The sequence below is a fragment of the Mercenaria mercenaria genome, chromosome 10 (genome assembly GCF_021730395.1).
Source record: "Mercenaria mercenaria strain notata chromosome 10, MADL_Memer_1, whole genome shotgun sequence".
Taxonomy (NCBI): domain Eukaryota; kingdom Metazoa; phylum Mollusca; class Bivalvia; order Venerida; family Veneridae; genus Mercenaria; species Mercenaria mercenaria.
In genome coordinates, this window is record NC_069370.1 from 37,887,014 (window position 1) to 37,903,225 (window position 16,212).

Here is a 16,212-nt window from a genome sequence, read left to right on the forward strand (position 1 = left end):
CACCCTTGTTTTTAGAATTACGTCCCTTTGTTTTACTATAAATAGATTTTATTGTAACTTTTTTATTACTGGACGTAGAGAAAAATTGAGACCACTTTTCTGTGGTACAACATGCATGTTACATCCAATTTTTAGGTGTTTTTTGACCTATCTCTACCTAGCATATACCTATCTCTATCTGGTAAAAAGTTTCTTGAGTTTCTTGTGGACTTATATTACCGTATTTACCCTAAGTCTTGGGACAGCATAAAATAATTATTTTTTTCACTGTCCCAAGACTTATTTCCCGAAAAATAATTATTTTGAAAAGTGTCCCAAAAATATGGATACAATTCTCGGTCATCGGGTAACATCCCCCACCCACCCGTGTTGAAAGCGAAAAAATAAACGTTTAACGATTATCGGTAATTATTCTGTTGATAAACAAAGTAATTGGCCTTGTTTTCATCATCAATTAACACCCCTCAAAGAGCTAAAAGTGTGTCGGTATCATGACATTAGAAGTGGAGATCAAAGCGGTATAGTTTCCCCGAGATTTTCATGGCATTACGTCATGTTTTCGCGCCAAGTTGTACATCACTGTTTGATCGTACCGCCTCAGTTCTTTAAAGAGCTGAGAAGTAGATCTAGTGTTGTGAAATCAATGAAAAAAACTTCTTTTTAATTTGTTAAAGTGAATGTGCAATATCCCGTATAAACTGACAGGTAAACGTGTCAAACTATAATAGCGGATATCTTACCTCTGTGACCTATTTGCCCTCAAGGAAATTTCAAAACGGTTTGAGAAGAATATCTTATTATAAAGTGTCGTGTCAAAAAATACATGTACATGCACAAAGATGCATTCAAAACTTATTAAAAAAAACGCAACAACATCATTGTTTTTGTTTCTTTAAACCGCGTCCCGATTTTCTATTTACGTTCACGAGGTCACGTAACAGAAATCTGTTTGCCAAAAATCGTTTTACTTCATATTTTTAAATTGCTGCCGCTTTTTCATTATTTAAGATTTTTCTATTCTGTTTTTTGCACTTTGTGGTCAAAAGTCTGAATTTTATGCCTATAGTTTGCATCATTTGTTTACTTTTAGAAAGAAATAAGTATTTAGGATCGCGCTCTTTGAAATTTTGTATGTAATTTTATGAAAATTCGACCATTTTTATAGAATTTTGCCTACATTTCTGTCGATACCTTTTTAAAATGGTTATAGAATTCAAAGTATATTACTTCTCAATCTACGTTGAAAATCTGAAGCGATAAAATCAAAAAATGAATGTGTGACGCGCGTTTTTTGTATACGTGTCAATAAACAAAAGTAACGGCGTTGTAAGTTAGACATTACGATAGTTCGCACGTGCTCGTGGAATGGAAAATTACCGGCATGGCGTTTTGATAGCTGTACGATTCGCGGGTAAATTCCAGTCAGTGGTAAATAAAAATGACTAACTAACGGAAAACGGACTTCCTGGCTACAGTAAAAAAAAATATACAACACTTAACTGGTATGGTAAAAAAACACTTTACTGTCAAAAGAATATCCAGTAAAAACACGACACGAAAATGTTAAAAAAATAATCTTTGGTTCTTATAATTATTTGACATTTTGATCTATACAAAAACCATACAATGTATAATAACGGTATTTGACTTACATCATGAATCAGTAACAACCATAGTCCCAACACTTAGGGACGAAAAATATGCTGAGAAAATACATGTCCGAAAAATTAGGGACAAGAAAAATAATTATTTTTCCAGATTTTAAGGGTGTCCCAAGATTTAGGGTGTCCCAAGACTTAGGGTAAATACGGTATATAGATTTTTTTTTTTTTTTTTTTTTTTTTTTTTTTTAATATTAATTTCCCTTTGTTGGTACTATAAATAACTTATATGATAACTTTTTTATAATCGGCAAAAACATTTCAATATGCAAACAACTGTGGGTTTTTATATATGCACATTTTAATCCAAGTGTGTTGTTATAACATATTGTATATATAGTACAGTATTGTTTATACATCATTGACAGATATCAGTTCATTATGTTATACTGCAGTAGAGAAAATTAGGTGCCTTCCAGTAGGGGACTTTGTATTGCATGGCAATACTTCATTCACTTGTTACTAAATGGATTTGATTCAAACTTAAAATAGTTGTTCCACTTTATGACACAAGTTGCATAAATCTGGCACCAATTTTTCATGAATTATGGCCCCTTTTACTTAGAATTCAAGGTTAATTTTAATGTGTTTTCACTATATCTCAGTTACAACTAAATGGATTTGATTCAAACTTGAAGTAGTTGTTCCACATTATTACCCACATTATATGACACGAGATGCATAACTCTTGCACCAATATTTTATGAATTGTGCCCCCTTTTTGCACGTACATAGTGTTTTGAAACACTTTATCTTTACCTCTCTTATTACTTAATATTTTTGACACAGACTCAAGCTATTCTGCAATATCTTCATCCACCATTGGAGTCATTAAACACTCCAGTGACAGCTCCAGCTTCCTCAGATGTACCCAATTTCACTATCCAGCATCAAAATAGTCGAGCATGCAGTCTCCTGTGACAGCTCTTGTCTATTGAGTTATTGCCCTTTGATTATTCAACAATGGTATATTAGAACTATTTCTCTGCAACCACTGTTTGGAACTTTGAGAATCTTCATAGGAAGTTTCACTATCAAGAGGAGATGCGCATATTATCTTCAGGTTCTGGTCAGATGATTTTTCACCCAGTTATTACCCTTCCATTATTCAGCAGTAGTATACTATATAGTACAATTCTTGTCTGGAGTATTTCTCAGCAACCACTGGTTGGAATTTAGCCATACTTCATAGGAAGGTTCATTATCAAGAGGAGACGGGCATATTGTCTTTTTGTTACTGTCAAATGATGTCGTGCTTAGTTATTTCCCTTTGATTATTCAACAGTAGTATATCATAGTACAATTCTTGTCCGGAGTATTTCTCAGCAACCAATGGTTGGAAGTAAGCCATACTTCATAGGAAGCTTTACTTTCAAGAGGAGATGCGCGTATTACCTTCGTGATTTGGTTGGATAATTTTTCACTGATTTATTACCCTTTGATTATTCAACATTAGTAAACTATAGCGCCATCATAGTCAGGAGTATTTCTCAGTAACCACTGCCTGGAATTCAGCAAAAATTCATAGGACGCAAAATCAGCATTGTATTATGTAAAAATGGCTGCGAAAGAATTGTATGTTGAAAAGAGACAATTGAAAGAAGCGTAAAGGAGTAAATTCAGTGGGTTGTAGTTTTTTCTTTTTAGCTCGACTATACGAAGTATAAGGAGAGCTATCCTACTCGCCCCGACGTCGGCGTCTTTCCGCGTCCCCACCTTTGTTAAAGTTTTGGTGCACTTTCTCTTTTTTCAACATATCTCTGTAATTACTTGATGGATTTGATTCAAACTTGAAATACTTATTCCTCATCATCATCCACATCATCTGACATAAGGGCCATAACTCTGGCACCAATATTTCATGAATTATCCCCCCTTTTCACTTAGATTTTCAGGTTAAAGTTTTGATGCACTTTCACTCTATCTCTCTTATGACTGAACGGATTTGATTCAAACTTAAAATAGTTGTTCAACATCATCACCCACATCATATGACACAAGGTGCATAACTCTGGCACCATTTTTTCGTGAATTATTCCCCCTTTTTACTTAGAATTTCAGGTTAAAGTTTTGGTGCACTTCCACTCTACCTCTGTTATTACTGAATGGATTTGATTCAAACTTAAAATAGTTGTTCAGCATCATCACCCACATCATATGACACAAGATGCATAACTCTGGCACCATTCTTTCATGAATTATTCCCCCTTTTTACTTAGAATTTCAGGTTAAAGTTTTGGTGCTCTTTCACTCTACCTCTGTTATTACTGAATGGATTTGATTCAAACTTAAAATAGTTGTTCAGCATTATCACCCACACCATATGACACAAGCTGCACAACTCTGGCACCAATATTTAATGAATTATTCCCCTTTTTACTTAGAATTTCAGGTTAAAGTTTTATGCACTTTCACTCTATCTCTGTTATTACTGAATGGATCTGATTCAAACTTAAAATAGTTCTTCAACATCATCACCCACACCATATGACGCAAGGTGCATAACTCTGGCACCAATTTTTTATTAATTATTCCCCCTTTTTACTTAGAATTTTAGGTTAAAGTTTTGATGCACTTTCACTCTGTCTCTGTTATTACTGAATGGATTTGATTCAAACTTAAAATAGTTGTTCAACATCATCACCCACACTATATGACACAAGCTGCACAACTCTGGCACCAATATTTAATGAATTATGCCCCTTTTTGCTTAGGATATACTTATATAGTGTTTTGATACATTTTACTTTAAGTTGATATTTTTGACATAGACTCAGGCTATTGTGCAATATCTTCATCCACAATTGGAGTCATTAAACACTCCAGTGACGGCTTTAGTTTCCTCAGATGTGCCCAGTTTCACTATCCAGCATCGAAATAGTCGAGCGCGCTGTCTCCTGTGACAGCTCTTGTTCCTTTTGTTTTTCTGTTTTTTTTTTTTTTTTTTTTTTGTTGGGTTTAACGTCGCACCGACACATGATAGGTCATATGGCGACTTTCCAGCTTTAATGGTGGAGGAAGACACCAGGTGCCCCTTCATGCATTATTAAATCACGAGGGGGCACCTAGGTAGAACCACCGACCTTCCGTAAGCCAGCTGGATGGCTTCCTCACATGAAGAATTCAACGCCCCGAGTGAGGCTCGAACCCACATCGTTGAGGGGCAAGTGATTTGAAGTCAGTGACCTTAACCACTCGGCCATGGAGGCCCCCTTGTTTTTCTGTAGCAGCGATAAAGTTCTTTATAGGAATATAAGTCTGTAAAAATCTGATATGCTAGAAAATGTTGAGAAAACGTTATAAAGTATTAAGGTAGTTCTGCAGGTTTGATAAACCGGAAGTGATGGCGTAATGTCATTTTTCCGGAAAACGTAGAATAATGCCTGGACTTGGCGTACGGAAATGAAAATCAGTTTATGAATTATGGACAACCTGTGAGTAAATGGCATTGTTACTATCTTTCTAAAGTTAAAATATGAATTAGCTTGAAATAGGTGGTTCTCTTTAATCATAGCCAAATATCTCAAAATTATGCACATGGACCTATACATTTTATTTCACCATATTATAGGCCAAATGTTTTATTTACGCCTTAGAGAAGTTTCATAAAAATCTACATTGTAGAAAAATTTGTATTTGCAGAAATGTTACGAAAATTGCGTTTTTCCCATAGACTTCCATTATGAAAAATTGACTGATTTCGAAATTTTTCAAATCAGTCTAGCAAAAAATCAAGCACACGACCCGATCTTTTTTATTTGCTGAATTTTCTCAATATATTCCGAAGTTTTGAAAAATCAGAGTTTAATCAAACACTACGTTGTAGAAGAAATTTCGAGCCTAAGGTGCAGAACTACCTCAAAGTGGGTTTTATATGAAATAAAGAACATCTGGATTTAGCGGTGTTCAGCCTTTGTAGTATGGTAGAGACTTTAATACGTAAGCGTCTGCCGGAAAAGATCATATGCCTACCAGGAAATGATAAATTGATAAATATTGGCGATACGTGAAGTTTTAGTCGATCTTAATTACATTCGGAAACGGTAAGTGAAAATGTTTAATTCATTTCTCCGTTTGTTCTTAACATTTGTTTTCTGTAAGTCCTGGTTGACAACTAATAAATGTCTCTCATGTGAAAACATTTCGGACATGTATATTCGGATACATCATTCTCGGGTTTTAGAGTTGTGTTGCTTATTATAAACTAGATTATTTCAGAAGGTAGATTTTATTAGTCAGTTGTTAAAGTGTTTGAGTACCCTTGTATCTACATCTTTCACCCAGCCGTCGATTTTGGACTATCACTGGGCAGGTATATCTGGTCAGGTAATGCCACTCTCCCAGGTACCCATTCACTATAGACTAGTAAATCAAAAAGGAATAGAGAATATATTCATAACTTTATCTTGACATCACAGTACATTAGGGGTTCTTACTGACCAATCAGAGAGATGCAATTTAATTTATTTTAGTTAAAAGTTTTAGATTTTACACAGGGAGTCTAAGATAAAGTCTGAGTAAAATGTAATCATTACCCAAGTGAAATTAGTATCATTCCGCAATGTTTTGGACATGTTAAAATTATGTCATCATACTCTTTGATAACACAATGTCTCTGAGAACTAATAATACAATTATTTGTATTGTACATAGCTCTTTGACCTGTGAATGTCAGTAAAACATAGCAAATCACAAAATGCATATTCACTTTTGTGGATAGTCCAAATAATAGGATGTTTTTGGACAGCGTGATAACTTTTGACTGTCCCTGTCCCGTCACGTCCAAACTTAATCTGCATATTTCTGTTAAGAATCTGTCAGGGATGTTTTCTGGTACATGTACAATGTATTTGTAAGATTACATCTCTGATAATGAATTTACATTAAAGCTTAAAATTACCTCCCTGACATATTTTGTGTATTGTTTGTGCAATTTTGTGTCATCAGCAGTCTGCTGTGTATTGAAACCAGTGTCAGGGTAGATCTACTTGCATCTGTTCACATCATATTTCTGATAATTGATCTTATTTAAAATTATCTTTAGGTATATTAAACCCATTTGAAGTTTCTACACAAATATTAATGTTTAATTTATTGGAGCAAGTTAGTCTGATGAGTTTTTTATGACTTTTTGGATTTTTCATTGTCTTCATTTTCCTAATGGTAAAATTAAGATACGGGTAAGGTTTAGAGGGATGACTAATATCAGCGATTTTTTTCCTTCTTTAATAGGGTCCGTAAAACGGACCTTTTCCCAATTGAAAATAATGACCATTTTTCCCAATTTCAAACCAAATTATTCCCAAAAATGACCTACAAACATTTTTGAAACGGCTGCTGTCCCGACATCGTGAAATTCGCCGATTATAGAAAATATGTTCCGAATTTTAATCGAGTGTTTCCTAATTTTGACCAAAGGGCAAATACCCGATTAAAATTCAGAACATGTTCTCTGTCATCACAAGCGCGAATTTAATCAATCGCACCATGTATTGTTTTCGGTAATCGGTTTCCACGATCTTTTTCTGTAGAACCAGTGACAAACTGTGCGAACAATGAGTCACAACAGCAAATATAATGTTCAAAGGCTAACAAAATCCAAGCTTGCTGGCTGCAAAACCTTGTGGAGTTCAGATTCTCACGGGCATCTTCACAGCCTGTTCTAACTTAGGAAACATCCGTTGAATCGTCGACACCGGTGTCTTTTTCATGTCAGAGTCAGGAGAACTCTTGTGTAACTCCGGTTGAATTTGTGCCAGAGTGTGTGCCTTTAGAACAACCATTGTTATCTCAGAGTCAGGCCACTGTATCATGTTGTGATGGTCAGAACACTAGCTCTAGTGTAACTCAATTAGATCCAGGAAAGGGGTTATTCTAATTTTGTATGTTATACAAAATTCCCAATTAGGATGAAAACAACGCTATTTTTCCCAAATCGTCCGGACGCGGACGCTTTCCCAAAATGGCAAAAAAAATCGCTGAATATTTAATACCAGATCATAAAATAAGTCATCCTGATAAGCCAAATGAGTACGGCTATTTAGTGGGGTGATTCAGGTTGGGTATACAAGTGACACTGTGACAAGATACTATCTGTTTGGAGATTTTCCTCAATAAGGTACCGTCTTATTCAGATCAGCAGATAAGTTATTGTACAACAAAAATTAGAACTAACTATAATGCATTCAAAAATACATATACAAAACTAAAATTATGCAGTCCCCCATTTGATGAATGTTTACTCATGCATAGATTTTAATATCAAGATGACCCCTGGTGCTATAATATTGCCAAAGCACTTTTAAATTACATGCGTGGCTTTAAATTTACCAGTTATGTATATACAAGGGCTTCGGAAATTCGCTGGTTTGTAGGTTTTGGACCGATTTTTGACTTTTCAGACCGATTCGTGAAGTGAAAAAACGAAAAAAAATTGGTCCCGTAAAAATGGAGAAAAGTATTAATTTTGGTCTGATATCTCAATACACGATCACCTGCCAAGTAGGAAATTGTTGGTCGCACCTTCAGATAATCAGTAAACGTGTCAATCGTCTGATTGTCACTTTGATAATCGGTCCGTAATTAGTGCGTGACACAATCAGTGCTCGCGCGGCACATCCTTTAATGTTTGCAGACAGCCAACTGCGGTGTATTAAACATTTTTGACTTGTTTCCTAACGTTTCTGACTGGATCCAAATAATTTCGACGGGGATCCACTTCTTTTATTTAGAATCTGACGGATGGTTTATTTCAAAAGGCAATGTTTGATCACGGTAACAAACAAATGGTCGCTGCATTTAGTCAAAGAGCTATAATTGTACATTATAGGTCTTTGATTTAATGAGACATCACATGGAAAACCGATAAAAATAATTTTTATAATTACTTGATTTGAAAAAATTACATGATTCATTTGTTGGGGCTCCAGTTGAAACAAATGCAGAAAATCGTCTTTGCAACCCGACTGTACAAAAAAGAAAAAAATAGACGGGCAACCACGAATGATAAAGAAAACCGGAGTGGCACTGTTTATCAAATCGGTCTTTTAAAAAACGTTTCAAATATATTTTTGGTACTATACATGCGGGAAATTCGATCTCAGCGTTCAAATAACGTACACATTCGGTCCACGGCAGAGTATTCTTTAAATACTGAGGCTGTTTAGCAGAGAATATGTGTCGTGTAACTCACTTTGACGCATTGTATTTTATAAAATTCCGTCAAAGAATGAGGAAACATCACAAAGTATCTGCCGTGTATACGGTATCGAAGTCACGTACGTTGGCTTTTAGACTAGTTACGCACACGGTGTCAATGCCTCGTATTATCTCGGAAAAACATCGAAATTTAAACAAAGTAAGGATCACACATAACACTGAATAACTGTCTTCATTGTATGTTAACGTGCGGTGACTGGTAACTCAGTTTTAATGCATGAAATGTTTATTTCTTTACCCTGTCACGTTTTACAAAATATGTAATATTGGGAATGCGGTGGGTGGGGTAGCGCCGATGTCAGGATTTTCGTTTCGGACTGATTGAGTTATCAAAATTTCCGGAGCCCTGGTATATACCATTATGTAAATTTATATTTGGATGCATTGCACCTTTAATTTTGAACATGACACTTGTCTTCAACAAGCTTACAAAGTATTGTTAGCCAAATTGCAAGTGACATGTTTACGCTGAAAATATATTTGTCAATTCACTCAGTAACAGACTTCACTTCTAAAAATTTCTGTTTTTAGCTTACCTAGTGACAGGGTGAGCTTTTGTGATCGCATTTTGTCCGTCGTCCGTTCACATTTTCTTGTGAACACGATAGAGACCACATTTTGCAATCAATTTTAATCAAACTTGCACACAACTTGTATTGACATAATATCTCGGTTCCTTTCGAAAACTGGCCAGATCCCATCATGGGTTCGAGAGTTATGGCCCCTTAAAGGGCCAAAATTTGCTTTTGTGATCGCATTTTTGTCTGTCGTCCGTCATCCGTTCACAATTTCTTGTGAACACGATAGAGACCACATTTTGCAATGAATTTTAATCAAACTTGCACACAACTTGTATTGGCATAATATCTCAGTTTTTTTTTAAAAACTGGCCAGATCCCATCTTTGGTTCCAGAGTTATGGCCCCTTAAAGGGCCAAAATTTGCCATTTTGGCTTTTGCAGCCATATAGAGACTTCATTTATGATTTGATTTGATACAAACTTGCAAAATATCTTCAACAACAATAAATATTGGATTCCATGATGAATCTGTCAGATCCAATTGTAGGTTCCAGAGTTACAGCCCCTGATTGACCCCTGAAAGAGCCAAACACGATAGAAGTGACATTTTAAATTTGATTTTAGCCACACTTACACACAACTTAAGTCACAATAAGATCTCAGTTTTTTAGCTCACCTGTCACAAAGTGACAAGGTGAGCTATTGTGACCGCTTGATGTCCGTCGTCAGTCGTGCGTAGTCCGTCGTCCATCAACAATTTCTAAAAAAATCTTCTTCTTGAAAACCACTGGACAGAATTACACCAAACTTCACAGGGATGATCCTTGGCTGGCCCCCTTTCAAAGTTGTTCAAAGAATTGAATTCCATACAGAACTCTGGTTGCCATGGCAACCGAAAGGAAAAACTTTAAAAATCTTCTTCTCAAAAACCAGAAGCCCTTGAGCTTAGATATTTGGTGTAAAGCATTGCCTAGTAGACCTCTACCAAATTTGTTCAAATCATGACCCCGGGGTCAAAATTGGCCCCGCCCCAGGGGTCACTTGATTTTACATAGGAAAATCTTAAAAAATCTTCTTCTCAAAAACCAGAAGCCCTAGAGCTTAGATATTTGACATGTAGCATTGCCTAGTGGACCTCTACTAAAGTTGTTCAAATCATGACCCCAGGGTTAAAATTGACCCCGCCCCAGGGGTCACTTGATTTTACATAGGAAAATCTTCAAAATTTTTCTAAAAATAAACCAGTAGCCCTAAAGCTTAGATATTTGACATGTAGCATTACCTAGTGGACCTCTACAAAATTTGTTCAGATCATGACCCCGGGGTCAAAATTGACCCCGCCCCAGGGGTCATTGATTTTCTTTTTCTTTTTGGTTAAATCAATTTCTTGTCCTTAAGCGCAATGATAACAGGTGAGCGATATAGGGCCATTATGGCCCTCTTGTTTCAAAAACTGGCTAGATTCCTTCATGGGTTCTGGAGTTACTGCCCCTGAAAGGCAAATTTTGTGAATAAGTTCCTTTTATTGATTGCACTAAAAAATTTAGCAGTATTGTGGACAAGGTGTTATTTAAAGTTCTGTTTATACATTTTATTTTGTGTGCTCAGATTTCAGAGTGGACTAGAAAAGAAAGAAAAGAGTAATAAAACTTACTTTACATAGAAATATCAGGTAGCAAATAGGAAAATGCATTCTTGCGATTGTGTAGGTAAAACTTGTAAGTGAATTTGTTTTCGTAGTATAAAAGGATGTTTGAACTTAAAGACTAAAGTATTGATTAAGTGCTGGGACCTACAATAACATAACTTTAATTCATAAAAATTGCATTTTGACTTGACTGTAAGCTGTTTCAGGCAGACATGAAGGAAAGGAAGACAATGGAATAAAGAAAAGCAAAAACCTCAATTGAAATATAATATTTTCTAAAATGTTTGTATCTTTTTTGTTATATTTAGAAAGTATATATTAAGTATATACGTTTTTGGAAAGGTTTTTTAAAAGCACTCTTCATACAAAACAAAAAATACCATACCCACGTAACCAGGCAGAAATGGTCTTTAAAATGAAACAAACCTTTTTTTTTTTTTTAAAAATCTGTAATATAGTTCCGCGAATCAAGAAGTGCTGTATAAATTGCTGTAAACCTTTGAACCTTTGAGTATATAAGGGGAGACGGCTAGCTTTAAGCCTGGTCAAACATTGATGATTCCAGGAAGTGACCTGTAAGTTTTGTAGTTAAAAAGAAATATTATCAGTTTTGTTTGTATGTTTAGAGCTTTTTAAAGACCTTTTAAAAAATTCCAAAATATATAGGTTTATATGTTTTCTAAATATGATGAAAAAGATGCAAGCATTGGAAGTCTGTTAATAAAATTTCTTGGCGCTTAAGAATAATGGGCACCCAGACACCCATGGGTAATATAGTGGCATGTGTCTGGATATAAAATTGTTGCCCATCCCAGCTGTTGCATTTAGATTTCGGCTTAAGTTACACATTTTGATTGCAGTTAATTACATTATATCACAAACAGGGAAGTAAAATGGCATTATTTAACATAAAAGTTTTTTTTCTTCAGTTTTATAGAATAAGAAAGAGTAGATTCTTCACCTATATCTATTTGTTTATGCTTGTTTAGTTGGTAGTCTTCTTTGTGTATTGATTATTAAAGGTAGTTTTTGCTTTTCTTGCAGGTACATGTAACTTAGAATGTAGGATTTGATATCATGCATCATATAAAGGTATACTGAAACAAAATGGGATCTACGACAAAAGCTGCTGAAAGGAAAGTGATTATAGAATTAACAGAACTGCTCAAGAAAAATTGTAAGTCTTTTATTCTGTAAGCAGCGCACTTCTTTACAGTGAAATAATCGTGGATTGAAAATGTTCTAAAATTGTTTTATTTGTAGCTATTTGACATTAAAATCAGTCATGCATGTTTGCATAATGGTTGTAAATAATTTTATTTGAAACATCAAACAATTTTCCATATGCATGAAATATTGAAACATTACAGTGTTAAAAGTTGTAACATAAGGGCAAAATTACAGCATTTTGACTGATATATATGTTTTTGTTTTTTTCAAACATCTTGAAGTCAGAAAAGTGGTGGAGCAAATTTATTTGCCATCTTTTGTTCTTTCTGTAATAATATTGCTGTATGGTATATGTATTTGCTTAAAATCTTGTGTGTAAATCATTTACTAGAATTTATTTTCTATATGGCCAGTAGATCTGTATGCATACATATTATGATATTAAGTTTTTAGCTCACCTGAGCAATGCTCAGGTGAGTTTTTCTGATCGCTCGATGTCCGTCGTCTGTCTGTCGTCTGTCATCTGTCGTCCGTCAACATTTAGCTTGTGTATGCAAAGAGGCTGTATTTTTCAACTGATCTTCATGAAGTTTGGTCAGAATGATTACCTTGATGAAATCTAGGCAGAGTTTGAAAATGGGCCATCTGGGGTCAAAAACTAGGTCACTAGGTCAAATCAAAGAAAAACCTTGTGTATGTGATAGAGGCTGTATTTTTCAGTTGGTCTTCATGAATTTTTGTCAGAATGATTACTTTGATAAAATCTAGGCCGAGTTCGAAAATGGGTCATCTAGGGTCAAAAACTAGGTCACTAGGTCAAATCAAAGAAAAACCTTGTGTATGCGATAGAGGCTGTATTTTTCAACTGATCTTCATGAAATTTGGTCAGAATGATTACCTTGATAAAATCTAGGCCAAGTTGGAAAGTGGGTCATCTGGGAACAAAAACTAGGTCACTAGGTCAAATCAAAGAAAAACCTTGTGTATGCGATAGAAGCTGTATTTTTCGATTGAGGTTCATGAATTTTGATCAGAATGATAACCTTGATAATATCTAGGCCAAGTTCAAAAATGGGTCATCTGGGGTCAAAAACTAGGTCACTAGGTCAAATCAAAGAAAAACCTTGTGTATGCGATAGAGGCTGTATTTTTCAATTGATCTTCATGAAATTTGGTCAGAATGATTACTTTGATAAACTCTAGGCTGAGTTCGAAAATGGGTCATCTGGGGTCAGAAACTAGGTCAAATCAAAGAAAAACATTGTGTATGCAATAGATGCTATATTTTTCAATTGATCTTCATGAAATTTGGTCAGAATGATTGCCTTGATAAAATCTAGGCCAGTTACGAATATGGGTCATCTGGGGTCAAAAACTAGGACACAAGGTCAAATCAAAGAAAAACCTTGTGTATGCAATAGGGGCTGCATTTTACACCGGATCTTCATGAAATTTGATCAGAATGTTTGTCTGGATGAAATCTAGGTTGAATTTGAATATGGATTATCTAGGGTCAAAAACTAGATCACCCTGTCAAATTAAAGAAAAACCTTGTGTACGCAATAGGGGCTGCATTTTACACTGGATATACATACAATTTAGTCAGAATGATTGCCTTAATGAAATCTAGGTCAAGTTAGAATATGGGTCATCTGTGGTTAAAAACTAGGTCACTAGGTCAAATAAAAAAACCCTTGTGTATGCAATAGAGACTGTATTTTTCAATTGATCTTCATGTAATTTGGTCAGAATGATAGCCTTGATGAAATTAAGGTCAATTTTGAATACGGGTCATCTGGGATCAAAAACTAGGTCACTAGGACAAATCAAAGAAAAAGGTTTTGTATGCGATAGAGGCTGTATTTTTCAATTGAGGTTCATGAAATTTAGTCAGAATGATTGCCTTGATCAAATCTAGGCCAAGTTTGAATGTAGGTTACCTTGGCTTAAAAACTAGGTCATTATGTTAAATTGAAGAAAATACTTGTTTACACTTCAAGAGACTACATTTTTGGTCCAATCTTAATGAAAATTGGTCAGAATATTTGTTTCCATGAAACCACTATGTCAAACATGTTAACACTGTTATGGTGTGTTTAGGTGAACGACCTAGGGCCATCTTGGCCCTCTTGTTAAAAGTAACCGTAATATACAGAATTATGATGTTTTCTTATTTTCAACCATGAAATGAGGTCATATTTGTATTTAGACCAAAACTCTTGTGCAGTGGGTATATATATTATATACATGTAGTTAATCAAATTGTACAAAGTTTTACATTTTGCATTTTCTGTTTTTTAGCTCACCTCAGCACGAACAGATTTTTTGTACAAAGTTCAGATATCATGTTCCCTTCCTTCAGTCACTTTAGATTGTTGTAGTTATAGTATACCATTAACTTCAGAAATAAATCATGTAAAATATAAGGATTAATTCATTATTAGCTCTAATGTACCCTCAGTATACTGTATCTTTAAAGTTGATTGACTCTATATTGACAGAAATATTTAAAATCACCTACCTACCTAATCGTCTGGAAAATTCTGGGTCAGAGCAAAGCAAAAACAAATAAGGATGACTTTAGATTTGTTAATTTCTTGGTACTGTTATGTTGATTCCTGCTTATGTCTAAAATAATTTGTATTTCAGCTGATAAATTATTGTCGGGGGAGACAAACTTGTGTCTTACCACAAGCTCACTGAGTGTTCTAGCAGTGAATTTCCGGAGGTTCAGTGAGAATACTGGAGAAGGCGAATCATCAGGAACTCATTCTGGAAAAAACAGGAAAAAAGATGAGATAGATTTAAAAACATGGAAAGAAAACATCAGAATATTGATAGATTTTGTCTGGAAAGTAAAAGCTTTAAAGGTAATAAAAACCTTCTACATTTTTCTTCAAATGGCATCTCCTCTGAAACTGTGTAATGGAAGTTGATGAAACTTTGCCTTGATATTTCTTGAGTGGTCTTCTGAAATTGTTCAAACCATTCCACCTGGTTGCATAATTATAGGGGCTAAAAGAGCTAGAAATAGAAAAATCTTCAAACAACATCTCTTAAACTGCTAGTCAGATTTTGAAATATTTGAAACCTTCTACCAAGATTGTCCAAATTATTCATGGCCACCAGGGGCTGTTCTCACTTATCCCTATTTATATAAGTATATAGTGGAAACTGTAAAAAAAATCTTTTTGTATGAAACAGAAGGCCCAATTTTAAAATAATTTTACGCAAATGTTCCTTTGGTGAACCTTTATGATTTTAAAAGAATTTTACACAAATGTTCCTTTGGTTACCCTTTATGATGGGTGTTAAGATCATTCTGGTGGCTGCCAGTGGGCATGGTCACTCTCCCCATATATAAATATTGGAAACTTAAAAAATCTCATTGTCAAAAACTGCTTGTCCAATTATAAAATAATTTTACACAATTTAATGTTTCTTGGGTGACTCTTTATGAAGATTATACAAATTGTTCTGTTTTGTTGAAAAACATGGCCACCAAGGGGTATGGTCACTTTCTACTATATATTGTGGAAACTCTAAAAATCTGCTTGTTTGATTTTGTCTCTTAGTATTGTATGTCATCATCCCTCAACTTTTTACCATACCTCCGCCCCAGAAATTTGGAAAAAAAGCTCGTCATGAACTTTTGTTGTCTGCATTAGTCTTCTGCTAACCAGTACATGGAATAGCAGCTTGCCATGAACTAAATGCCCTCTGAACAGTCTAACAAAAAACCATACATACTGTAGCAGCTTACCATGAACTAAATACTGTAATACTGTCTAAACAGTCTCCCAAATAGTTTACTAATTTATTCACCCCATCCTATATATGGAAAATTAAAAGCAAATTTATTTTTAAGCACAAACCTGTCTTATGGAACAACAATGCAATATATTAGATACCTGTTTCATTTTATTTACTAATTTTTAAGTCTTCATGCTATGTAGCAAGGTTGTATAGATATCATTATTATTCATTGGGGATTA

General features: G+C 34.7%; 1 protein-coding gene across 1 annotated transcript in view; it reads left to right on the forward strand.

Moving 5' to 3' along the window:
- Positions 1–5,611: 5,611 nt before the first annotated feature.
- The window catches only part of LOC128546396 (serine/threonine-protein kinase 11-interacting protein-like), a 53,046-nt gene continuing 42,445 nt past the window's right edge, over positions 5,612–16,212 (forward strand). The window contains exons 1-3 of the mRNA XM_053516878.1: positions 5,612–5,704; positions 12,092–12,224; positions 14,867–15,087. Of these exons, the coding sequence (XP_053372853.1) occupies positions 12,155–12,224; positions 14,867–15,087 (291 nt within the window). The 5' untranslated portion in view covers positions 5,612–5,704; positions 12,092–12,154. The remainder of the gene's footprint in view (positions 5,705–12,091; positions 12,225–14,866; positions 15,088–16,212) is intronic.